At 49.7% G+C, this 26,844-nt stretch overlaps 1 protein-coding gene across 1 annotated transcript in view; it reads left to right on the top strand.

Moving 5' to 3' along the window:
- Positions 1-26,844, top strand: part of ABCA13 (ATP binding cassette subfamily A member 13) — a 301,396-nt gene that overhangs the window by 144,284 nt on the left and 130,268 nt on the right. Inside the window, 9 exon segments of the mRNA XM_049714700.1 lie at positions 600-778; positions 2,960-3,143; positions 3,146-3,179; positions 7,309-7,505; positions 11,052-11,191; positions 11,576-11,591; positions 11,594-11,805; positions 21,088-21,152; positions 22,038-22,286. Coding sequence (XP_049570657.1) covers positions 600-778; positions 2,960-3,143; positions 3,146-3,179; positions 7,309-7,505; positions 11,052-11,191; positions 11,576-11,591; positions 11,594-11,805; positions 21,088-21,152; positions 22,038-22,286 — 1,276 coding nt within the window.

Raw genomic sequence — 26,844 nt, 5'->3', positions numbered from 1 at the left:
TGCTAGTTTATTCGAGGCTCCATGAGAGAGACTATCGCTGCCCCTACACATGGGGATGTGCTTCCCAGGAGACTGGCGGGGGGGCGGCTGGTCCCCACGCCAGTCCTATCGGGGCCTGGGGCTTGTCCACAGAGCACAGCTTAGCAGGAATCTGTGGATAAACAAGCTCCCATTGTGACGGTTTTATACTGTAAGTCAATATTGTAATTGTTTTCTGACTGCCCAAGTAAAATACGAAGCTCACAGAAAATTTGGGACAGCACCGCCTAGCAATGGTCACCTTCTCTGGAGACTGTCAGTTGTGTGTGTAACTAACCTGCCTGCCATCATTCCTCTGCATACGTACAAACACCTGTGTGCGTGCGTGCTTGTTTTTATTTTCTTGCAAAATGTGTAGCATAGGGTACAAAACTTTGTAGTCAGTGATTTCACTTAATTTTTGCCATCGTATAATCTGCCTCTTGAGAAAGACTTTTGAATTGCTTTGCAAGTTTCACAGAACTAGAATTCAAGCCCGAGGCAGCCACTGAGTTATTAACTGTGAACGTTACTTTGGGGGCTTTTGAACTCCCCTCAGGGTGAATTGCATCTTCTCACAGGCTCATCCCTGCAAAATGGGGAAGGAGAGCTGGAAGGAGGCCCCCCAGGTGTTGTCCTGCTTTCTGTGACCAAGGAGCATGATCACCACCAGGTGGAGGTCCGGGACCTGACCCTGACCTTCCACAGGTACCAGATCACTGCCCTGCTGGGGGCCAACGGTGCTGGGAAGACCATGTACGTCCCACTCCCATCCTGAAACCTGGGGCTTTGGTTCTTACAGATACCAGTTTACCTGTGAGACAGAAGCTAGATCCCTTTTCTTCTTTTTTTTAATTTTGTCTCAGTACAGAGTTTAAAGACACAGCAGAAAGACAGACTTCTCACTAGAGGTGCCGTGGGTCTGAGTAGACTCAAGGGAGGGGGAGGGACTTTTAAAAATAAATTTAATTCTTTTATTCCCTAAAAGATATTCACGGTTTCACTTTGGCCTTTGAAAGTCCTATGACTTTTTTTTCTCCTACTAAGTTTAACTCTTCTTGCGTATCTAGAGGAAGATGAAATTTGCAATGACGCTTGCAACTTTTTTAACACCTGAGTATTTTTCTTTTTCATGTTCTGCTTTTTGTGTGGTTGTGTTTGTGTGAAACCTTTATTTTTGATTTGGGATCCAATGGCTCCAGATTTGTTTAAAGAATCAAATCATGTGATCCCAGAGAAAGGATGAGCTCAAACATTCATGGCCCACAAAACAGCCCTGAGCTGACTGTGGAAATGGGGCGTGTTTAAGGGCAAACCACCCAAATTACTGAATGTCTCTTTTGAACAAGTGACTGTCTTTTTGTTCTTTATTAGTAGGACTAAAGTATATGCTTAGTTAAAGCAAGAAAAGGGAGTATTTGCTTCAGAATTCTCATAGGTAGAAAACATAAAGCTTCAGAAATCTTTTACTGTGAAAATGTGGAAAGGTTTCTACTTTCCTCGGATGCTGAAATAGAGCTGAAGATTTCGCTGCGTAGTTTTTTAGTGTTTTCAGATCAGGAAAGGAAACGTTGCTCAAATAATGACTCAGAAAGCCAGCCTCCACACTGTGCTTTTAGTAATACACATTTCCTACAAGAAAACCTGGAGTTTGTATTCAGCACAACGATGAGAATTAAATCAGGAGTTTCTCGATGTTTTGAGGGTCGCTGACTGCGTCATTTTTTGTGCCTGTTTGCAGCAGGCTGTGAGTCACCCCAGGGATGTCTCTTCCTGGCAGGTCTCAGAGGAGAGGCTCAGAGGCCTGTTCACTGGCTGATGGTCACTGCTTGAAATGAGAAGCTCTGAGACTCATCCAGATGTGTACACACGGTCCCATTGTATCCCCCGAAGAGGTTTGAAAATTATATAGCACACAGTTGTCAATCAAAGTTACTGAGGTGCAATTCACGTGCAGCAAACAGTATGTGTCCAGATGTGCGTCTGATGGGCCGACAGGCTTAGCTACAGCTGCACAGCAGCCGGGGGAGGAACAGGACACCGACGTTTGTGCCGCTCCCCGCCCCAAGGCCCCTGTGCCTCCTGGATCCTGGCCCCCGAGCGACCAGACCTGCTGTTTGTTGCTGTTACGCAGTTTGCATTCTCTAACGTTTCCTATAAGTGGAGTTGTGCTGGGTCCCCCGTTGGCACGATGCTCGGAGACCCACGTGTGGTACTGTCGCATCAGCTGTCTGGTCCTGAGGATTCCACGTGGTGGAAACACCACAGTTGGTTTATTGTTTCACCTGTTGGTGGCAGTTGAGGTTGTGTCCAGGTTTTGGTGATTAGGAACATTCACGTAGACCCCTTTGTGTGGACACACATTTTAATTTCTTTCTGTAAGTAGTTAGGAGTGGTTTGCTAGGTCTTGTGGTGGGTGTATATCTCACTTTGGAGAAAAAGAACATAGTCTAAAGCATGAATAATAAACTCCCTGAACTAGCAGACTGGGCAGACCTCAGGTGTCCTGCGGGCAAGGCAGACAGGAGTTTCTGGAGACGGGCCTCGGCTTGTCGTGGATTTGACGTGGCAGACAGGTGGCTCCAGCCACCTGTAGAGGAATGAGGCCCGGCCACAGGTCTGGGGGTTGAGGTTGCGTCTCTGCTCGTCTCACATCCAGTGAGGACTTGGGTGATCGGCTGTTTCTCTAGCTTGCTTCCTCGTCTGTGACGACAGACTCGGAGTCACCATCCTACACTCACAGCTCTGACGGTCGGTGGCCACAGCGCCTCCCAGAGGAGCATGACCAGACCGCAGGCCCGCGTCCCGCCCGCGTCCGGTCCGTGTGTAGGAGGCAGCTGGCGGGAGGTTGGGTGCGACCCCCCGCAGGCTGCAGGCGTCCCCGGGACCGCTGGGGGTCAGGGCGGCACCCTCCCTGCTTATGAGTCTTCTTTCTCTGCAGATCTTTGCTGAGGGGGCTCTACCCCCCCTGCCATCCGGAGCCATTGCAGTCAATGGCAGGAACCTGCAGACGGAGGCACCCTCGGTCAGGGCAGAGCTGGGCACGTGTCCGCAGCGCCACGTCCTGTTTGCCCCCCTCACGGTGCTCGACCACCTGCTGCTATTCCCCTCCCTGAAGGCACCACGGGGACCCATCAAGAGCTGCATGGGCATGTCCGTAGGTGAGGGGCAGCCACCTCTGCCCCCGCCGCCTGCCCTGTGTGGGTGTGTAACAGGTGTGGGTGCTTCTGGATGTCCCGAGGTGCAAAGGACGGGCGGAGGGGGTGAGGAGAGGGCGAAGGAGCCTAAGTGGTCCTGCCGAGGAGCCTGGACGTTACCCTGCGGGCAGGTGGTTGCAGGCAGCAGGGGCCGAGCAGCCTGCGGCGCTGCGGGTGTACCAGTGGCCCTGGGTGGGTGCCAGCCCTGAGAGGGACGGGATGCAGAGAGGCCGCTGAGAGCCTGAGTCATGGTTGTGACGGAGGCCCAGGTTTGAAGGCTGTTCAAGACCACGTTGACCAGCTGGGTGTCCAAGGTGGGGCCAGGAAGGGTCTGGGGTCAGGATGCATTCTGGGGGGAGCAGAGGAGACGTGTGTGGCGAGCGGAGGAAGGGCTGGGCAGCAGGACGGGCTGGGAGGCCACGGAAGCTCCTCCTGTTTCACCGGGATGCGCAGAAGCTGAGCCCAGAGGGCAGAGGGGACCTGAGTTCCTGGTCAGGACACAAAGTGGCGTCTCTGGGAGGTGGATGTGGAGTGGGGCGAGGGGGAAGGACAGGGCGGGTGGGGCCTTAAGCCAGCAGGGGAGACACTGATGTAGAAGACACGGCCCGGGGTGGGTGTGAGGGCGTGGCCCACGCTGGGCTTGGCCCTCGGGGGGACTCACGGCTGGGCCAGGGTGGAGGCTCCTTGTTCTCAGGCCGACTTCACGAAACAGGACGCCAGGCAGGCCCGACCCACGGCGGGGAGATGCTGCTTTGGGGCCGGGGTGTGAGGACGGATGGTCAGTACTGCACAGGCCTCAGAAGAAAATGGGCATCTAAGGAACTGTCACACGTGACCGCGTATCGCCGCCTTGAAATAGTTTTGCAAGATTCATTTTGTAAAGTGAGGGTTTACAGTCAGCGGGTAGTGAAGGAGAAAGCGTGCAGGGCTTGGGAGTGCTCCGTCCCCAGAGACCCTGTTCCTCACCACGTGAAACAGAAAAACCTTGCGGTTGGGAGCAGTGCTGGAAAACGACCCCTTGTCTCTCCAGCAGTGCCCTTCTCCGGGCAGGTGTATTCTCCACGCCTGGAAGAGAGCAGTGCTTCTCTGGATGACCTCCCTTGAAACGGGGGACTGTGTTTAGGGACAGCAGGTGTGGAGCAGGTCAGATGCAGGTGGACGCTCACGCTCGTAGGGTCAGATGCGAATTAAGTCTGAACTGAGGCAGCCCCAACCTCAGGGGACACGAGTCCTTAAATCAGAGATGGTGCGCTGGGCTTCGTTTTAACGGTGGTCTCCCCCCACCCCCCAGTTCACATTGTTGGCCGGTAAGTGGCGTCTAGAGGCTGTTCTCCACTGCAGGGGGCGGGTTCACATCACGTCTTCAGAAGTGGCTGCTGATGACAGCCACGCTAGTGACCGTGGGGTCTCGAATACACAGGAAAATGTCTCCTTTGTGCTAGTCAAGCCCGTCCTAAACGACAGCAGGTACTTGCAGAGAAGTGACGCGTGTTGCTAAAGGACAGATTGGTTACGTGCCACCTACATTTTTATGAAAGTCACGGGGCACCGATTTTCATTCAAAGTATGCACCTACCCTGGACCACGGCAGACTCTGCTCTCCTAGTGGCTGGGCCTCAACGTAGCTCCTAGCGACGCTTTGCGGGCTCCATCTTTTGATGTGGGTGCAGCAACCTCGGTGGTTATCACTTTGCTGTGTGTTACCTGGCAACGAGGCTGGTGTGCACAGAGGTGGTCGGGGTGCGATCATGTTTTAGGACAGCTGTTCTCAATTAGAGGAGCGGCGGCTGAAGCCCCTGACTCGCAGCTGAACTCACTGTCAGCTCCCGTGGCAGTGCTTGGTTTCCTTAATGAGGAGTTACAACGCTGTTCAAGGCAAATGGGATCCTGGGTAGACGCCTCAGAGGGAACCTTTGTCAAGAGTCAGGTCTTTACTGTTCTGCCTTTTATTTGGAGGAGGAGGGAGAAGTCAAGGAGGCACTTTATCAATGGGATGCCGTGATGCAGTTAGCGTTAGTGTCGAGCATTCTGGTGAGCACCGCAGGGCTCCAGCTGCAGGCTGGCTTGTTCGATGGTGAAGAGACCCAAGAGGACAGGTGTGCAGGTGGACATGGGGAGAGGACAGGGCACCGAGCCCTGGACCCTGCAGTGTGAAGAGGATGGAGGGATGAGGAGGGACCCGCCAGGGATGAGGGGGAGGGACCGGTGGGGACTGAGGAGGGACCAGTCCATTGAGGAGGGTCAGGTAACATGAAGACTGAAACACGACCTCTGGACTTAGGGTAAGGAAGTGGCTGGTGACTTGGGCAGAGACATCTCAGTAGCACAGTGGGGAGGGAGGTCTCTCTGGAGTCTGTAGAGAGAGGACGGAAGGAGGGGGCTGGAAACCGCACTTCTTCCCCGGAGTCTTGCTGCAAAAGGGTGCAAAGAAATGGGACATTATCAAGATGGAAGAGAAGAGGATGTTTTGAATACGGAGCGAACCACTGAGGCAGATGCGGGCGGTGGCTTGCTGGGCACCATCCTAGGAGTGGCGGGGAGGGTTGTCGGGGGGGGGCGACTCTGCGGAGGGCAGAGCCTGTGGACGCAGAGGGCAGGGAGGGGCTGGGGGGCCCAGAGGAGAGTCCGGTTTTGTGGGTGAGCGATGGCTGGAGAAAGGATGTGGTCAGAGGAGGATGCGTGGGAGCGAGCCTCTGGTGGAGCTGCCGCTGCTGGAAGCAGCTGGGTCCAGGGTGTGGCCTGGTGTGGAGTGCATAGGAGTGTGCTGAGTTCAAGGTCGAGAGAGAATGGGCGGGGTTTTGGTATAACATAGAAATGGAATTAGGACCTGCGTGTTTGAGAACATCTGACATCTCACTGCCTTGTTTTGCTGTTGGTTTTCTCTGCCGGTCCATGTGGGACTAACGTGGGCTTAATAAATTCACCTCCTCTGGTGTTGGAGTCACCTGGCCGGGGAGGGGTTGGGGGTCTAATGGGAATGAAGGTGAAGGCAGTCCCCTGCTGAGATGGACCGCCTGTCCTTTTCCTCCCAACTGGGCTGCTGTCCACAGTGGGAGCACCTGAAAAACAAGGGCGTGAACAGCTCCGAATGTAAGTTGGGGTTCACCCTGCAGGAAATGCACGGGGACGCTAACCAACCATCAGGTGGGCAGACCGACAAGCAGACCTGAGAAGCTCTCCTGGGCTCCTTCTGGGTCGGGATGAGAAATCCGCAAACAGTGAAATGGACACGAACCATTTACTCGGTGGTCAGGCGGGCGGGTTCCTGGGATTTTACCAGTCAGCCTCTTTGCCTGGGGGTTTGCAGTTTCTTCAAGAGGCTGAGTAGCACCTTGTGATCCCTCCGCGCCTCGTCCTCTCTGGCTGCTCCGTGGCCTCCAGGAAGTTGTGACCCGCCTGCGGCTCCACGGGAGGGAATCCACTGGCTGTGGGTGCTCAGGGGAGGGCTTCGGGGGGCACTGCTCTAAGAGGGGCTGCACAGAGGGTGAGATTAAGTAGGTGGGGGGAGCTAAGTGTTCCCAAGAGTTCACGGGACTCAGAGTGAAAGGTTACCTGTGAGGAAAGACGGCGGTGGCTCCTCTCGTTGGGAGATGCCGGGCGTCTGAAATCAGCGTGGAGACTGAAGGCTCCCGGAGGTAAGAGGGGGCCGATCCCCACTCTAACGGCGTCTGGTCATTCCTCAGTCAGGAAGGGGCTGCTCCAGACGTAGCGCACGTGGACCAGAGTCCAGACCTTCCGCAGACGTGCCTGGCGGGCTGCTCTGGCCACCCCACCGGCCTCCGCAGGGTCCCGAGGGAACTGAGGGCCCTCGGCAGCAGGTGTGAGTGAAGCCCAGAGAGGAGGCAGCACGTATTTCCTACAAACGGGACCTAAGGGAAGGTCCTGCTCACGAGGCCCCGCGCTGGGTCCCCTGACGTGGCTCCATCTGGGCCCCTCGGGGGCCGGTGCTGTTGCGTCAGGACTCGTGGGCAACGTGGGTCCTGGGCCTCCTCCGTGTTTCTGGGCCTCTTAGAAAGAGCTCGGTCCTCGCAAGGCATTGTTTGTGGAGTGGGATTAGGAGTTCGGGGAGGGGAGGGCTGTGTTCTCGTTCCAGAACTCTCCAGGACGTGGGGCTGGCACAGTACCAGCCCCAACACGCCCGCGCCCTCTCAGGGGGCGCGTGGAGGAAGCTGTCCCTCGGCATCGCCTTCCTCCAGGCGTCGAGGACCGTGGTCCTCGACGAGCCCACCAGCACGGTGGACCCGTGTTCCTGCCGTGGCGTCTGGGACGTGCTCCTCGAATACCAAGAAAGCGGGAGCAGGCGGCGCTCCGCGTTCTCCTCCCGCTGTACCGCCGTGGTGGAGGGGAGCAAGGGGCGTATCCCAATACGTCATCCTTCTCGGGGAAAGAAATTTCCCAGGAGCGCACGGAGACACACCCGTCGTGCAGCATCCCTGTGGTGCCGGGCGTCTGGGGGTTGCTCAGCCGGCTTAGCAGTGGGGCCATCCGAGCTTGTCACGCCTGATGTCAGTGGACACTGCACGCATCCACGTTGGGCTCCATTCTGGAGTAATTCTGGGATTACAAGGAGGGGAGTCCCAGCTATAATCTGGAAAAAGCCCTCCATTTTCTCGGGGAGGAAACCGAGTCACAGAGATAAGGGCTGGGGTTTGCTTACAGCCACAGAGGAGGTTCCCCGAGCTAAGGGTGGAGCCTGGGCTAGGCTTTGGAAGTTTCGTGTTTCTCACCTGTATTATTGTGTACAGTACTTCCAACTTAGGGCATTAGATGGGTCGTTATTGACTTCCAGCTTCTGATTTCCTGCTGTGATTCTGCAGCACTGCAGCCAGGAAGCACTGCATTTCACACAGAAACACCGGAGTTTGGAAAAAGCATCGGGAAGACAGAAACATACGCAATGCTGCCGCTAGGCGTGCATGGGAGCAACGGCGGCAGGGTTACCGTGGAAGCTTGTAAAATGTTTTCTTTCCTTTTTGGACTTTTGAGTACAAAGCCTTTTTGACTTAACCTGAAACCTTCACCTCCCTGGGGGAGATTAGGATTTGCTTCTTAAGAAATACAGGGAGAAGGGACCAGAGAAAAGTCATCATATCTCTCCTTAAGGCAGAAAAGATGCTCCTGTTCATCCCTTGAAGCTTAAAGGCCGGGGTCGGGGAGGACACCTGAAAGGACCACCCTGTCCTTTTTTGTTGCAGAAACCTAGGGGGGTCGTGGAGGGAGAAGACAGAAAAGGCCACAGACCGCCCTGGGCTGGGAGACCGCTCCGGGCCCAGTGGGACCCAGCGCGGGGCCTCGTGAGCAGGTGGTCAGGGGTGAGGGATCCTCCCGACCCGGTGCAGCCGCATCAGAGCTCATGAGGCCTAGCGGGACGCTGGCCCAGGGCCGCACCCGTGGCGCCTGTCCCGCACTTTCACAGTCCCCAGCTTCTGCACTGAGAGGGCGACAGAGCCTGCCAGGCATGCTGCCTACAGGGGTGAGGTGGGCCCTGGAAGCCGGGGGAGACTCGGGGGCTGGCGGTCAGCAGGACCACGGGGCCCAGGGGAGCAGAGGGTCCGAGGGTCGTGCCGTGGGCTGACCCTGCTGCACAGGGGCGGGGACAGGACCAGGTGGTCCTGGTCATCACCCGGGGTCAGAGGATGCTGACCACACGGGGCCCGAGCCCCTCCCCCTGCCCACTGCCCCGAGATCACAGCTCGCCCCTCTCTCCTCTTACCTGAGGCCCTTTGGGGAGAAAAGTAGGATGAGAAACCGTGACCCTCTGTGCAAGAGACTTTGGACACCGCTTAAAGGGACGGGTGACGTTTTGAGATAAAATGAACGTAAATCCTTTCCCTGCCCTGGGAGTGGGGTTGATGAAGAGGACAGGGGAGAGGCGGGCAGGTCAGCAGATATGGTTACTCTGCTCGCCTGAGTTGCAGCGCACAGCAAACACCACAGGCTCTTGGTTCTTGTTTATTTTAAAAATCAGCTGGGGCCTTCAGGGCTCCGCTGACAGAACATTTGAGTCATGAGCACAATTGTAACTTTGCACAGAACACCAGATACGATAAAAGTCTCAGAAACAGGCAGCTTTCTTCAAATTCTGTTGTTCTAAGTTAAATATATTCTCGCTGTTCTAGGTCATTTGGCAGTGGTTGTCTTTGGAGGCTCCTTTGGAAGCATCTGTGCGCTGACGGACGTGTGAAATCGGTAGGATAAGATGGGTGGTACCAGCAGGGAAATAGGTTTTCAAGCATCGGCATGTAGCGGTGTCTGGAAACAGCCCCAAACCTCCAGGCAGCTGTGCCACAGCTTTGTAAACCAGAGCTAAGGGCGGCACGAAAGCAAGTGATCCCTGCTGAACAGAAGGAGGCTCTGCGGGCAGAACACGGAGCGTTTGGCCGTCCGGCTCCCTGGGATGTGATCCGCGTTTCCTGCTGAGTGATGCCTGGCGCTGAGGTCCTGGTCAGCCCTAGGACCAGTGCCTCCAGGCCTCCCTTGGAGGACCAATAATGACGGAAAAGGTACCAGAGCAAATGGGTCCACTCCTCCCCCTCCTGCGCTACACCTCCTGGACGACCTGGGAAATGATCCCGCACCTCTGGACTCCAGTTTGCAAGTGGAGACAGTCACGCGCCTTGTGGGGCTGTGTGTGAAGTGAGTGTGTGCAAGTGCACAGCTCAGTGCCTGGTACGTGGGTGCTCGGCCAGTGGCCGCTCATCACTGCTGTTAAAACAGGCAAGAGAAGTGGTTGGGGAAGGACCACTTTCCGAGAAGAGGGGACCAAACGCACCACCTGAACTGGGGGAACGCTAAAGTGGTGTCTTACTGAGCCACACTTGTCCTTTGAGGTTTGGGGGTGTCTTGAATTTCCTAAATGTCCGCTGAGAAGCATCAAACATCTGTGAACTTAATCTACATTTTTTGGGAATTTACATTCCAGCTAACTTTCATTTTCAGATGACTTGATTGTCTGGAAACACATCATCTGGTCTCTAAACCGTCTCTAACCCCAGATCAGGGACTGAGCACATTTTCTTAGCCTCAAAGGACCTCTCATGCCAGGGGGTTGGCCTTGGTCTTTGGGACACATCTGTGGCGATATTGGCCACTGTGCTCTAGGGTCTATATATCATGGTTTCTTTTTAGATGCAGTTAAAAAAAATGAATTGAGAATCCTGGTCTTTCCATCTTTCTCTGCTATTTAAAAATATAAAATCTGGTAGAGTTAAAAATGTGTTTGGGCTTCTCTCTTGGAAAATTTGCTTTTGAGATGAGAATCAATCAATGGGTTTATTTCTATTCAGTAAACTAGAATAGGTAGAATGGGCTCGATGTAGGCCTGAGAGCTTCCCTTCAGCTAGCTGAAGTGAACTTTATGAAAACACCTTGTAGGGCCTCTGGCCTTCTGAGGTCAGTCTGGCCCCTTTCCTCCCCCAGCAAACGTAGTGAAACTCGACAAGTGAGAGAATTCATAGAGGACACGTATGAGCCGAACGTTCGTTTCTGCAAAAAGGGGCCATGTGCCCCGTGCTCGGTGGGGCCTTTCTTCCTGGGGAGGGCCCCCCCACCTGCCCCCTGCCTGAAATGCACTCTCTGTGGCCACAGCTGCTGTGAGCTCTTCCGGACGGGGCGGCTGGACCCGGGGGCTCCCTGGCTTGTCTCTCAGTGTCACCCTTCATGATGGAGGGTTTGCAGAAGCCGCGCCCTAACCCAGAGGCGTTTCCGGGCTTCTGATTTGGGGGGTGACCTCGGCTAACCTAAAACCCTGTGATGCTCTCGACACCACCCACACCCGCATTGGCTTCCCCCACTGGAGGTTCGAGATGGACCCCTGGCATGTTGTGTGGGTCTGATGCCGGACTGTCATCTTCACCACCCACCACGTGGACTAGGCCGAGGTGCCGAGTGACCGCGTGGCAGTGCTGCAGCAGGGGTGGCTCCAGTGCCGCGGCACCCTCTCCAGCCTGACCCAGGCCCACGGGCAGGGCAAGGAGGTGAGACCCCAGGGGTAGCTGCAGGGAGACACGTACCTCCTCGGGGGGCAGAGGAGACAGATCCAGACTGCTCCCCGGTCACAACATTTCCACGTTGGGGTCAGGTCGCTCAGCAGGTGTTTATTCCGAATCCAGCCTGGGCCTTGCCTGCTGTAGGTCTTGGGGAGGTGACAGAGCAGGACACAAGGTCCTTGGGGTCTCAGTCCTTGTGGAGGAAACCATGTGCCTGCGAAAGGGAGAAACAGATTATGGACGCTGGTGGGTGTGGAGCAAGAATTGGAATTTCAAAATAATTTGCTTAGGGATAGATGTGAAATCAGTTGATGTAAATTTGGTATGTTTGGGTTTACAATCCTTGCTGTTCCGTGACTTTTTTTTGGATAGCCTTCTGTTCTGGAGGCCGGGACCTGAAGGACACAGCTTGTGCCATGTCTCCGATGCAGACCTACATCCCACAGGCATCCCTCCGAGGCAGCAGCTGGGGCGAGCTGAGCTACACGATCCCTGAGGATGCAGACAAAGCCTGCTTCACAGGGCTTTTCCAGGCCCTGGACCAGAACCTTCACCACCTGTACCTGACGGGCTGTGGGATCTCAGACACCAGCTTAGAAGAGGTACCTTCTGATGAAAGCTGCCCGAGCAGGCTTTTCTGATCTGTGCTTTGCCTCTCTGGGCATGATGGGGACCCTGTGCATTTTCATTGATTTCCCAGCTCTGACTGGCGTTTAATACACCAGACAGGTGACCGTGGTTCTTTAGGGGAAATAGCATTTCTATATTCGAGAACTTTGGTGTCTTTAATCCAGAATCACTGGCTGTCCAGACAGTTTCAGTAGCGGGAGTCTGCCTGGTCATATTTCCTCACCTGGAGGTGCCTTTCTCTTTCCACTGTGGACCTAGTCCTGCCCAGAAGCCCCGGCCCACGGTGGGCAAAGATGTGCAGAAGGTCACGCAAGGGAGCAATGTGCCCCCCACTCTGCTCCCCTCTCCCTGGGACAGAGTCGGCCGGCACCAGCCCCTCAGTGTGGGTGTGGTTTCTTTGCAGGCATGTCTGGTCTTTGGAGGAGCAGGTCCTGGGACAGACAGCTCACTGATGTGTCACAGCCCCAGCTGCTGTGTTCAGGATATAGTTTTAAGAGAAGAGAACTTTTTAAAGGAATCTTTAAAAAAATCACCCGGGGCTTCCCTGGTGGCGCAGTGGTTGGGAGTCTGCTTGCCGATGCAGGGGACACGGGTTCGTGCCCCGGTCCGGGAAGATCCCACATGCTGCGGAGTGGCTGGGCCCGTGAGCCATGGCCGCTGAGCCTGCACGTCCGGAGCCTGTGTTCCGCAGCGGGAGAGGCCACAACAGTGAGAGGCTCACGTACCACAAAACAAAAACAAAAACAAAAACATCACCCGGATGCTTTTGTGTGTGTGTGTGGGATCTAGTTCCCCGACCAGGGATCGAACCCCTGCCCCCTGAATTGGAAGTGTGGAGTCTCAACCACTGGACCACCAGGGAGGTCCCCTGGGTGCTTTTTTTTTTTTTTAAAGCTTTATTGTATAATTGATATAAAAAAATCTCCATATACTTAATGTATACAGTTTGATGAGTTTGTGACATCATCACTACAATCAAGGTAGTAAACATTCACAAATCCAAAAATGTTCTCGTGCATCTCCCTCTTTTTTTTTATGTGTGCTAAGAACACATGATGTGAGAGCTGCCCTCTCAGTAAACACTTTAAGTTGGCTCTGGGCACAGTGTTGCCTGCACAGCTCTGGAATCTAATCATCTTGCTTAACTGAAACTTTATACCCATTGAACGACAAATCCCCTATCCCCTCCCACACCTTGGCAACCACAATTCTATGCTCTGTTCCTATGAGTTTGACTAGTTTATTCCTCACATAAGTGGAATCAAAAGTATTTATCCTTCTGGGTCCAGCTTATTTCACTTAGTGTAATGTCCTCCGACTTCACCCATGTTGTCACACGTGATAGGATTTCCCTCCTTTTTATGGCTAAATAATATTCCATTATATATATATATATATATATATGAGTGTACAAGGGTTCTAACCTTTCCATATTCTTGCCAAAAGTTTCTGCACAGCAAAAGAAACAACAGAATGAAAAGGCAACCTACAGAATGAAAGAAAATATTTGCAAACCATATATCTGATAGGGGGTTAATATCCAAAATGTATAAGGCACTCCTACAACTCAGTAACAAAGAAACAAATAACCTGATTTAAAAATGGGCAAAGGACCTGAACAGACATATTTCCAAAGAAGACGTACAGATGGCCAACAGTTACATGAAAAGATGCCCAACATCACTAACATCAGGGAAACAGAATTCAAAACCATGATGGGCAACACCTCACGTGTGTTAGGATGGCGACTTTATATATTTTTGTATATATATATATATATATATATATATATATATATACACACACACATATAAAAAACAAGATAACCTGATGTTTATTAAATTGGCAGTTTCTTAGGCCCAATTTCCACAAATGTTGATTCCAAAGACTTAGACATTTACATTTTTAAGCAAGCACCCCAGTTTTCCTTTGATTTAGGTGGTCTGTGGTCACTGCTATGAAAAACACCCTATAAGAATCTCTTTAAGTTCAAATTTGGTGTGAAACTTCGCAAATCCATCTAATAGAGAGCGAATCTGGGAAACTGTTGTTTTCTGCCTGTAAGACTCTGCTGTGCCTTTTTTCTAAGAAGCCATATTTCCACCCCTCCCCTGCCTTGCGAGATCTGAGATTGCATTGAAATTCTTATAACTCTATGGTTGTCAGCATCACTTTACCTGAACTTCTTTTTTCTCCCTCAGTTTAATCCTCTGTATTTCATTCTTTTTTTTTTTTTTTTTTTTTGCGGTACGTGGGCCTCTCAGTGTTGTGGTCTCTCCCGTTGCGGAGCACAGGCTCCAGACGCGCAGGCTCAGTGGCCATGGCTCACGGGCCCAGCCGCTCTGAGGCATGTGGGATCTTCCCAGACCAGTGCACGAACCCGCGTCCCCTGCATTGGCAGGCTGACTCTCAACCACTGCGCCACCAGGGAAGCCCTAATTCTTTTTTTTAAGCAACTTTATTCAAGTATAATTTACATACTGTAAAATTAACTGACTTTAAATAGATAATTCATTAATATTTAGTAAATGTACTGAGTTGTGCAGCCATCATGCAGTTTGAGAACTTTTAGTTTGTTTTTTATTATTATTCTTTTTTAAAATTGAAGTATAGTTGCTTTACAGTGTTGTGTTAGTTTCTGCTGTACAGCAAAGTGAATCAGCCACGTGTATACATATGCCCGCTCCTTCTTGGACCTCCCTCCCGTTCCCCGCACAGTCTCACCCCTCTAAGTCATCACAGAGCACCGAGCTGAGCCTGTGCTTCATGCTTAATTGCTCCTTCCTGTGATGACGGGAAGTGATTTCGGCAACGATTAATCTGGAGGATCTGCAGCCTCTCGTTTGCTTTCTCAGACCATCCTGTTTGCACAGCCCATCCTACCCGGGAGGCCATCATTCTCTGCCTCTTCACAGAGCTGTTGCAGATTCTGTGTGTCTCCTAGGCTTGGCTGTGGCGTTAGACGCAGAGCTGTCTTTGCTTCTTTGTCCCCATTTCCTCAAACTTCAAACACATGCAGGAGAGGTGGAGAGGAGATGTGTCTGCTGCCAGTTATACACGCCAAAGAAGGTTTGTGTGCCGCGTTCGCTAAAATCAGCAGAGAGCTGACCGCGGGTGCTTTGCAGAAAACCGTCTGCCAGAATGAAAATGGGATTGAAATAGACTTGGGCGGGTTAATGATGGTGCCAGAAAGCAGCAGCTTCCGCTGGGGACTCAGGAAGTGGGGAAAGTGTGTGGAGACGGAGTTCGCGCCAGCGTGCAGATCAGACCTGCCAGAGAAAGTGCCTAAGGCTGGTGATGAATAGTTACAATCCTCACTTCCTGAACTGGAATCACATCTTCTCGTGAAATATTTGACAAAGAATGTGCTTTACTTCTCTTAGGGTAGCCGCTGCCTCAGACTTAACGACAGGACATCTTGGGGAAACCTTTGTGGGCCTGTCGGTCTTCAGGAAGCTGAAGACAGACGTGCCCTCGAGGGCACCCTCCTCCACACTCACCTCCTGGTCAGAGCGGAGAGGGGTTGAGCCGGGCATCCTGAACCGGTACCTCCGTTCCCTCCTCCCTGATGGCATGAGATGCCGTGGGGTGTCTAAGCAGCTCTCTTTGCCTCTCTTAAAACTACAAACTCACCTCTTTGCCTCATCACCCACTTCAGCGTTCTTGTTTACACTGATTGAAATCAGATTGAGATGGGCCCACAGCTGGTGGCTTGAAGACGGCTTTGTGTGAGGTCCATCAGGCATGACTGTTACAGCCGAGAGAGGACATCGGGGGTGGGGGGCCTGGGGAAATGCACAGGGGGTGTTTCGCAAGTAGGAGGAATGGCCTTGGGGTGGGGTTGGGGGGAGCCTCAGCTCAGTGAGGTGAGAAACAGACGGGGGTGCTGGGGACAGCCTTTGGTCAGCGTCCATCCGTCCCTCATCCATCTGACCCACGCAGAGCAGAACCAGAGGTGAGGGCCAAGGTTGAGGTCGCGATGGGGATGCAGCAGGAGGTGTCCCCAGGTCCTTTTCCTAACCATCTGTTAGAACTTTGGAGGGAGCTCAGGTTTGAAAACCCAAGTGTGAGGCTGTTGAGAAGCTTCAGGAGGACCTGTCTTCGGTGCATTTAAGACAAAACCCACATTCTGAGCTTGCAACCAGCCCAGGGGATGTATGTAGTTGGTGGCAGAGCCAGCCTGTACCCTGGTTCTCTAAAGGTCAAGTCACTATCTTTTCAAGGCAGGTTTAAACAAAGGGGTTTCAGCAACCTTTAAATTATTCAAAAAACGTGGCTAGGTGTAAGGGATGACCCTATTCCAAAGTGAAATCCTAATTTGATTCTTTTAACATTTTGGGTATCACGATCATAATGCTTTTTAAAAAAATTTTATTGAAGTATAGGTGATTTACAGTGTTTTGTAAGCAAAGTGTAAGTTTTGTACAGCAAAGTGATTCAGTTGTACATATACATACATTCTTTTTCATATTCTTTTCCATTGTGGTTTATCACAGGATATTGAATATAGTTCCCTGTGCTCTACTGTAGGACCTTGTTATTTATCCATCCTATATATACTAGTTTGCATCTGCTGACCCCAAACTCCCAGCCCTTCCCTCCCCCAAACCCCCTCCCCCTTGGTAACTACAAGTCTGTTCTCTATGTCTCTGAGTCTGTCTCTGTTTCATAGGTAAGTTCATTTGTGTCATATTTTAGATTCCACATATAAGTGATATCATATGATATTTGTCTTTCTCTGTCTGACTTAATTCACTTAGTATGATCACCTCTAGGTCCATCCATGTTGCTGAAAATGGGATTATTTCATTCTTTTTTATGGCTGAGTAGTATTCCATTGTGTATATGTGCCACATCCTCTTTATCCACTCCTTTGTTGATGGACATTTAGGTTGCTTCCATGTCCTGGCTATTGTAGATAATGCTGCAGTGAACATCGGGGTACATGTATCTTTTTAAATGGTTTTGTCTGGATATATGCCCAGTAGTGGGATTGCTGGGTCAAATGGTTGTTCTATTTTTAGTTTTTTAAGGAACCTCTATACTGTTCTCCATAGTGGCTGCACCAATTTACATTCCCTCCAACAGTGCAAGAGGGTTCCCTTTTCTCCACACCCTCTCCAGCATTTGTTATTTGTAGATTTTTTGATGATGGCTAATCTGACTGGTGTGAGATGATATCTTGTTGTAGTTTTGATATGCATTTCTCTAATAATTAGTGATGCTGAGTGTCTTTTCAACAATCATAGTGCTTTTCAAAGAATCAGATCAAGGATATATACATGTATAGCAATTGGAACCTTCAGTGGCTTTTCATGTAGAAAATTACACTATCACCTATTTTTTTCTTTTTTAAGAAAAATCATGTACAATAAAATAGTATGGTTGTTACAAGAAAACAGGTAAAGCATCATAAAAGTTGGGTAATATAGAGCTGTGAGATTATTATTAAAATAATTTAGATAAATATAGTCTACTTGTTAGCTTTTTAAAGAATTAAACATAGTACTCCTTTTGCTTTTCAAAAGCAAGGTTACAGTAATCTAGCATGGTTTTAAATTTTGTGTATTTTTATATTACCAGGTTTAATATTTAAGAAATAATTGTATTTTGTTGGTTTTTGTTTTTTTGTGTTTTTCTTGCTGTATGCGGGCCTCTCACTGTTGTGGCCTCTCCCATTGCAGAGCACAGGCTCTGGACGTGCAGGCTCAGTGGCCATGGCTCACAGGCCTAACTGCTCTGCGGCATGTGGGATCTTCCTGGACCAGGGCACGAACCTGTGTCCCCTGCATCGGCAGGCAGACTCTCAACCACTGCGCCACCAGGGAAGCCCTGTATTTTGGGTTTTATGTCATATTAATAAGCAAACCAATGTGTCACAAAATTTCTCCTTTCCTTTTACTTTTTTCCCATTTTTTTCGATTTTCTCTTTTTTCTCTTTATCTCTCCTTCCCTCTCCTGTCCCCCCCTTCCTTCCTTTCTTAATAGGAAGATATTTGATTTTGTTAGTTTTTCTTCTTTAAATGGTATGAATTATTATTCATAATTCAGTCATAATTTGCATAAATGTCACACAATTATAGTCTTTACCAGGACAAAGATTGGGGACCACCCCACCTACGTCTTTTGTGCTCTGAATGGGGTCACTGGCGGCACACTGCCTGTGCAGATGTCAGTGTGTCCACACGAGGTTGGGATTCCCGAGTCCTGGTACTAGGACACATTCTCAACATTAATGCCCATCTGCAGGTGTTTACCTGTTTGATTAAAAGCCTACCCCCCAGGAGCCATCTGGCACTGTTAGTTTTCCATACAGCTTGCTGATTCTGTTTTCTGGATTGGTGAGAACAGATGAAATGATTTAAGCCTTTTCCGCCCTGCTAATGATTTTGGAGTCCCAGGTCATGACTGGGGCGCAGTAGAAAATATAGTCATCCCTCAGCATCCGAGGTGGGATTGGTTCCAGGACCCCTGTGAATACCAAAATCCCTAGATGCTCAAGTCCCTTATATAAAATGGTGTAGTATTTACATATAACCTACACACATCCTCCTGTATGTTTTAAATCATCTCTAGATTAGTTATAATACCTGATACAATATATATGCTCAGTAAATAGTTACCAGTGTGTGACAAATACAAGTGTTGCTTTTTGGAACTTTCTGGAGTATTTTTTTTTCTTGAATATTTTCTGAGGCAGATATGGAGGGTCGGCCATATCCCTAGTACCTGATGTACCATGTTTCTGACTCAGAACCCATGTCTACTCCAAGGAGATCCTCCCCACGCCAGGCAGAGAACACCTTTTACTCCTTGAATTCCTGGCAGTGGCAGCCCCTTGGAGAAGTCTGACCTACTGTTAAATACAGTACACTGTGTTGGTCAATTGTCATGTTTCATTACGTTTGACTCTATTAGAAGATTAAAAGCTTTGAGAACTTTATTCAAAGAGAAAACCTAAGGAACTAGCATAGCACTTACACGTAATAAATGCTGTGCTTTGTTCTCCCAAATTAACTCACTTCACAATTTCTCCTGAACTGCGTGTATTTATAAATAAGTGAAAGGTTTGAATTACATTATTTTAAAGATCCACTTCAACTCTAAAATTCTCTTAACTCAGTGAGCAAAGAAAGATACTATTTCTATTTCATAAAGTCGTGCATCTCCCAAATAAGTATACAGTCTTTACAGAATAATTATTGATTACAAGATGCATAAATATTCATTGTTCAAAAAACCAGAAAACTGAGAAGAAAAAATAGCATGATCTCACCACACAAATAAATAGAAATCTTTAATAAGTAAGTTGAAAATGTATATAGTACTTTAACTTTTTAAAAAAGATATTTATTTATTTATTTAGTTGCCCTGGGTCTTAGTTGTGGCAGGTGGGCTCCTTAGTTGTGGCTCGTGGACTCCTTAGTTGTGGCATGCGAACTCTTAGTTGCAGCATGCATGTGGGATCTAGTTCCCTGACCAGGGATGGAAGCCGGGCCCCCTGCATTGGGAGCACGGAGTCTTATCCACTGCGCCACCAGGGAAGTACCACTTTAACTTTTTGAATCTAAAAAATCACTTGGTCAAATTCAAATAGTGTATAGAGTGTAGAAATTATTTCATAAAAGACAACAACTTTTCACTAAAGTATATACACCAAAACAGTAATAATTTTTCTAGTTTAATATTAGTATTGTTAGTAAATTATATTCATTCTATATGTGTTATTTTGTAACACATTTTTCTCCATTGAGTGGTTGTATTTTAAATTGTTCAATTAATCCCCTGTGTCAGACAACTTCTTGCTACTATTCTCTATAAGATGTAACAAACCACCTTGTTTGCTATATTTGATGAATTTCTATTGCTTTTTGACAAATCCAACTCTTGGATTGGAATTAAGCTGATCAAAGGTGGTTCATATTTGCTTCCCCCAGAAAGACTGAACAGGTCTGTTCTCCCAGCAGCACTGTTAAGAAGGCCCATTTCCTAAAACACTCAGTAATAATAGGGATGGACATTGTTTTTAATCCTTACCATATTGATAATCTGAAAATTTATTTTCCAGATAAATTTTCTTACATAAAATATCTGATTTTGCAGTAAACATATATTAGTTATTTTGTATTTTTTTAAAAAGGAACTGCATATTCAGGCATGCTGTTTGCCCAGTTTTCTTTTGGAGTATTCATTTTTCAAAAATTGACTTGAAGGCATTACATTTATAATGCTTTGTTTTAAAATCTTCACGAATATTTGGATGAACTTGGCAACGTGGAGATCGCATTCTGGGCTGGATGCTGAGTCTTTAAGTAATCTTTTAACGATTGAAGCCACCTGACCAAAAAGAGTCTTTGGACATCTTCCCTAAGCAATTTTATGGTCAGTGTAAATGGGAGTGAATAATTATGGATGTAACTGGAGTCCTTGAATATAATTGCACTCATAAGTCAAATGAGATAATTCATAACAATTTGGTCCAGTATTCCAGTTTTGTCTGTTAAATTATTCATACGAATACTTTCATGAGTTTAGCTGTGAATATTTGATTGGTGGTTGGATAAATGACATCAGCTATCTTAGCTCTTTATTTTTCCAATTTGTGTCTAATTAACATTTATGGGAAGGTGGGGAAAATTTGTTTTTCTTAATATAAGAAACACCTTTCCCCACGGACTTACTGAGGCTGTCTGATGAGCATTTACTAGGACTGGTAGTTTCATAAGTGTGGTAATAATAATCCTCATTACCTCCAGGGAAAATACTACAAGTCTCTATTTTACAACTGGGGGAAATGGCATCCAGAGAGGTTAGGTAAGCTTCCAGAAGTCACACAGCGTGTTGGTGGCTGAGACTGGATTCAAATCCTGGTTTACGTGGATTGAAAGATGGAGCCGTCCCCACGCCACAGTGGCGCTTGTGGTGGTCCCCTCTGGAGCATGGCCAGAGGGCACAGGGATGTAGTCTGACCCGGGCCCAGCTCCTCCATCACCAGGCAAATCCACCACCCATATGGTCACATGCTTTTTCCATTTTGTAGTGCCTGCTGTGCAGACAAAACCCCCTGTGACTTGAACAGGGGTTTGCAGTCACGGCCTGTGGTGCACGTATGTGAGAAGGCGCACAGTGTGGCAGCAGCTGCGGTGGCCAGGTGTGCAGTCGAAGGATGCTGACCCGAGGGGTGTGGCTTCCGGTGGGCAGTGACCAGAGGTGTGGTGGAGGCACAAGCCCCCGGGCCCACCGGTGACTTTCAGGTCCTCTTGAATGGAAACAGTGAGGCGTCTGTCTTGGCGGTGAAACAGCTCCTGAGCCAGAGGCCGTGAGGACAGCAAGCAATCATCTCAGCAGTCATTTTGGAATCTAGGGGTTTGGCAACCAACATCTCAGTTATTTCTGCTTGAGTTAGATAATTCACGTAATTACCCTAATAGGTCTGCATGCATAATGCCATGCATCAGTATCATCCGACATTAGAATCTCCTAAAGTGATCAGTAAGGGGGTATTTTGTATTCGTGTCTACGTTTATATGATGAAGGATCAAATTTAGCTTAATATACCTTTTCTAGCACTAGAGTCTCTCTATCTGCTGATTTAATAATGCTTTATGGGAGTTATATATGAATCACCATTAGTTGTGCATTAAATCACAATTTTTTTTTTTTTTTTTTTTTTTTTGCGGTACGCGGGCCTCTCTCTGTTGTGGCCTCTCCCGTTGCGGAGCACAGGCTCCGGACGCGCAGGCTCAGCGGCCATGGCTCACGGGCCCAGCCGCTCCGCGGCATGTGGGATCTTCCCAGACCGGGGCACGAACCCGTGTCCCCTGCATCGGCAGGTGGACTCTCAACCACTGCGCCACCAGGGAAGCCTGGTTTCGTACTTCTTGTGCGAGAATGCAGGCTCATGTCGCAGGCTTTGTTTTAACCCGTGAGAATAAACACAAGCCCCGTCTCCCCATCCTTTTGCGTCTGCCTGCCCCCCTTCAGAAGTAGGAGCGGAGTGGGGGCCACCGTGACTTCTGTCCTTGTGTTTCATATCGCGAGACGCCCCGTGTGTGTAACTTTCAGGTGTGTCCTTAGGGTAGAGTGGGAGCCGCTGGTGCTCCTGGGCTCAGGGATCAGTGAAGGGACCTGCACGACGGGCGGCGTGTCGGGGATGCCACGTGGGCCCCAGGCACTGACCTGCCGTATCTTCCCGTCCCCTCAGACGGCACGCCTGCTGGGCCCCCCTGGTGCGGGGCGGCGCCCTGCTCTGGGCACAGACGGCCGCCCTCCTGCTGAAGCGGCTCCGCCACTCAGGTCGGGCCTGGAAGGGCACCGCCTCCAACCTGCTGCTGCCCGTGCTCTTCGTGGCCTTGGTGATGGGCTTGCTCATGGTGAGGCCTTCGGCCGTCGGCTGCCCTCCCCTCAAACTGACACCTGGCCATTACGACATGGCCAAAACCTACTTTTTCAGGTAAGAACATTTTTTGGCTTCTTCCCTTCTATTTCCAAATTATGTCAGGACAGATTAGGAATAGCAGTAGCTCTGATTCTTTAAGAATTTCAAACATACATGCGTTGTCATCGTTTTGGAGGTCGGTGTTCCCGAGGGTGAGCACTGAGAAGCTCCTGCTTCTTTCGGGGCCTGTCTTACGACAGATGCTGAGGACAGATGCGGCAAGCCTGGTCCAACCTCTGTGCCCCCCAGGCTCCCCTTGGTGGAAGGGGACACAGCTGCTGACATGCAGAGAGTGGAGTTCACAACCGCCCACGGGCCCTGAGCCGGGACTGGGAGGGCTGCATGTGGTCCAGAGTGGTTAGGACTTTAGAAGAATATATACATTGTCTATTTCACAAACCCTCCAAGGCTGCTTCTGGGACACCGGCCCTTAGCTGCACGCCCCCCTCTGCAGAGAAATGTCTGGATTTTCTCTCTAAACAGGAGGGGGCCCCGGCACAGCCCCAAGCCAGATTAAGTCCTGTTCTGCCAATACGTTCAGGCCAGTCTGAGTGTTGCCGCCAGATGAGTTTACGTAGGAAATTCTCAGAGCCTCCAGGGGTGTTGTTTCACCCACGGGGGGCTGGGGACCCGAGAGAGGTCCCGGCCTCCTGAGAGCCTCGCCCTGGGTGGGCTGGTCCCTCTGGACCAAGTTTAGAGCATCTTCGCTGAGCATCTGCCGCGGCCGGGATCTGGGCCTCTTTACACCGAGTGCCGAGCCTGGACCATCTTCCTTCCAGCAGGCCCTGCTCAGTCCCGTCGGGGCCAAGACCCGGACTCGGGGCGCCTGGTCCACGCTGAGCAGGCATCTTCATCGGGCTAAGCATGGTGCGGGCAGCCAGGAGGTCTGGGGTAGGTTTGCTTCTGTCAAATGCGTATCTTGATGAAAGTACTGAGCTGCATTGTCTAGGCTCTGAGTGCTTTCTGATCTTTGTGCCACTTTTACAACGGTATGTGATGTGGAGTTAAACAAATAAGGCACAAAAGGAAAAGTCGAGAATGAACTGTTCTCGACTTTTCCTTTTGTGCCTCTATCTCCGTGGTAACGGGATCCCCCCACCCCCAAGCCTTATGTGAAGAACCGTGCATCTGTCCCAAGTATTCCTTCCCAAGAGGGGTCCTCCTCTCTGGCCCAGTGCTTTATTTACCTGCTCTCACCCCTCATTTATGGAATGGTTAAATGTGTGAGAATGTCCACTAATGCTTCTTACTGGCCAGATGTTCAGATTTCTGTTGCACTCCTCAGGTATGTAAGAGCTGTGACTATTTTGAGCTTTTCAGTTACAAAATTGTAACTGTCCATTTTTTTCCACCTTCATACATTTCCATCGCAAGTTTGTCGGGGGTAACATCAGTATTTTCAGGACGCATATCACCAGATTATCCTTATAAATGTGCACCGATTTACAGCCCCATAGAACCCTTGGTTCTTTTATTCAACAAGTATTTATTAGGCACCTACTACATGCCGCATACCGTTCTTGGTAGTCACACACGTACGAACAGAACAGGCCCAAATCCCCACATTCGTGGGAGAGAGGAAGCTTATTTCTCCAAATCTGCACTCTCGCTTTTGAGGCCCAGACCTGCTGACGCATGGCTTTGTCAGGCGGCTCTTAGGTTACTCTTGAGACTGAATGTTCTCAGTCACTTTATGATTGTTTTAAATTGCACTTTGCATGTTGAATGGATTGAGCATCACATGCAATTAAGTCACATTCTCAGTGATCTCCCTTCTCCTCTGCCCCATCTTCCCCTCTTCACCTTTTCTTTTCAGGCAGGTGAAGATTTCTCTACATGGCGTTTATGTCGCTGAAACCATTTTCAAATAGCATTGAAATGGTTGCAAATAGCCATTCACTTTCTCCACTGCGTTATTCATTTGGTAATTATGTTTTTTTTGGTCTGAGAGCATTTTTCCTGTTCTCACAGTATTAATCTCTCATAGAAGGAATGCACGCCAAAATATGTTGAGTCTGAGAATGATAGATATTTTAATATTTTCTTCCATTTCTAAGAAGCTGAGGAGGCTTCTTACATATCTGATGCTCATTTTCTCATCCTTACAGACGGGCCGGGCCATAGGATAGGGTGTGTGTTCTGTCAGAAATCGCGTATTTCCCCTCTTCTAATCTTTAATTTCAGACTAAACAGAAAGAACGAGTTTACATGTCATTAGTTTTTGTTTAGTAGAGTAGCAGTTTACCTAGTTATGAGGGAAAAACTATAAAACGCCGCCAGAGATGGTTCATACGGATGGAGACTTCCCTTGCTTTTCTGAGTTTTCCTCGTGGGCGAGGAGGGTGCCTCTACCCCTTTGGGATGCACAGCTGCTCTGCTTAAGGCTCAGCATGGACACCACTACCTCCTTCTGTGTCTCCTTCTGCTCTAGGGGGGTGACCACGTGTCCTGCTTTGCTCAGAGGTGAGGCCTGTCATCTTGGCGTCCATATTAATCATGCCCTTTCACTCTCAGAAGTGTCCTGGAAACCGTGTCTCAGTTTCAGAAAGAAAGTCCTGTGTAGGCAAGTGACTCTCAGTTGCTGTTACTTTATTTATTTAGTTCTGGTTCAAGGTGTCCATTCAGCGAATTTGCTTTTATTGTGGTAAAATACATACAACACAAATTTTACCATTTGAGCTATTTTTAAGTGTATCCGCATTATATTCACTGAGCATCTGCGCTGTTTGAGTTTCTCTGGCTTCTGGGACCCTCGGCCGTGTCTGTCCTGAGATGCCCAGGCAGCCACGCTCCCTGGCTCAGGAGTAGGAAGGCGTCTGCTTTCCTCCTTCGGGCCAAGAGACCAGGGAGGCTGAAGTCCGCAGGTCTCCGAGGGCCGCCTTCTGCAGGATGGCCCTTTTTCCTCCCCACCCCGGGTGCTTTGCACCTGTTCTTCAAATGCCGTCCCTGTGTTGCCCGGCCTGAGGCACCTCTGCCTGTGGAAGCTCCCACGGAGCCCGCGGACCCCTGGAGCCGTTGCCGGTCAGTCCAGGGCTGGCACAGGGCGGGGGTGTGGGGGGAGGCCTACGCAGGCTGCTTTCTCGAGTTGGTTTGATCTCCATCTGCGTCAGAGTCATCTGGGACTCTTGTTAACACGAAGCCCCTTGGGGTGCTGGTGAAGAATATGCGCTGGTTCAAGCAAGCCCCTGATCACGCTGCTGCACGTGGAGTTGAGAAATGCTGGCGTGGAGAGGAAGCAGTGCCCCATGTAGGAAAGGCCTCAGGGATCCCAGTCAAGCACTCTTTCCAATCCCTAGAGTCTGGTAAGGACAGGCTTCCTGTGCTCCTAACAGCACTTTAAATACAGCCAAGAGTTTGAAGACAACCAAAAAGAATTAGTTTAAGAACAAGCATTTGAATTTTATGGCAACAGGGATAATTTAAAGCTAGTTCTTTTTTCCTTGTTTTTCAAGTGACCTCTAGACCTAAGCCAAAAAGTAGTAAAAAGTAAACCATAACTTTAAAACTTGCTCTTAGTAATTATTCCAAGTAAACTACTTTGTGGATCAATATTTTTTTTTCGGAAAAAAAACATTTCAAACTTTCATGTTTGTTCTTGGGTTAATGGGCCAAAAGAGAGCTTATTCAGAGTATTTCCACAGATGCCACAAATAACGTTTTCATTTTATGGGCAACATTTCCATGGAAAATACGTCCCTTTCCTTCTAAAAGTGTGTTCTCATTTGTCAGAAACAGAGATCACGCTGCCTACTTAGGAGACATAGCTTTGTTGTAAATTTCAGCATCTTTCATCGCTGTGTGTTTCTGGACACAGCTGTATGGAATCAGATTAGGCCAGTTGTAAACCACCTGGATATTTAAAAATCTTGGTTGTATTTCATGCAGTGGGGAAGAAGGTGTTTTCCTATAAATAGTTACTCTTTTTTTTTTTTGCGGTACGTGGGCCTCTCACTGTTGTGGCTCCTCCCGCTGCGGAGCACAGGCTCCGGACGCGCAGGCTCAGCGGCCATGGCTCACGGGCCCAGCCGCTCCGCGGCATGTGGGATCCTCCCGGACCGGGGCACGAACCTGTGTCCCCTGCATCGGCAGGCGGACTCTCAACCCCTGCGCCACCAGGGAAGCCCATAGTTATTCTTTTTGGTTTTGGATGCTATAGCGGTATTCACATTCCAACTTAGGCCTGAAAGTAAAGTCCTCAGCTCGGTGTAGTGAGCTGTTCTTTCTTTTCCATTTATAATCGGTCCTTTCTGAAAGGTAAGAGGTCTGGGAAGATCACATTGCGGGAAGTAAAATAACTGGGTAGAGATGAAGGAGTAGGCCTACGATTTCAGTGCATGAGCAAGATGACAGTTTGTTCCACAGAGTGCTTTTGAGAATCGGCTGTGTTCTGACTACTGTCCTAAGCCTTCCCATTTCTCTCATGGATTGTTTTGTTCCGCGATGAGAAGCCCACAGTTAAGCCAGTGGAGATGTTGCAGCCACTGGGAGGAAACGGGATAGAAGAAGTGGCAGAGGGGGGCTCACAGGAGGAGGAGCTTGGGGCTTAGTGGCTGGAGACGGTGTCCAACCAGGT

The sequence above is a fragment of the Orcinus orca genome, chromosome 9 (genome assembly GCF_937001465.1).
Source record: "Orcinus orca chromosome 9, mOrcOrc1.1, whole genome shotgun sequence".
Lineage (NCBI taxonomy): Eukaryota > Metazoa > Chordata > Mammalia > Artiodactyla > Delphinidae > Orcinus > Orcinus orca.
This window is presented reverse-complemented; position numbering and strand designations above follow the sequence as displayed.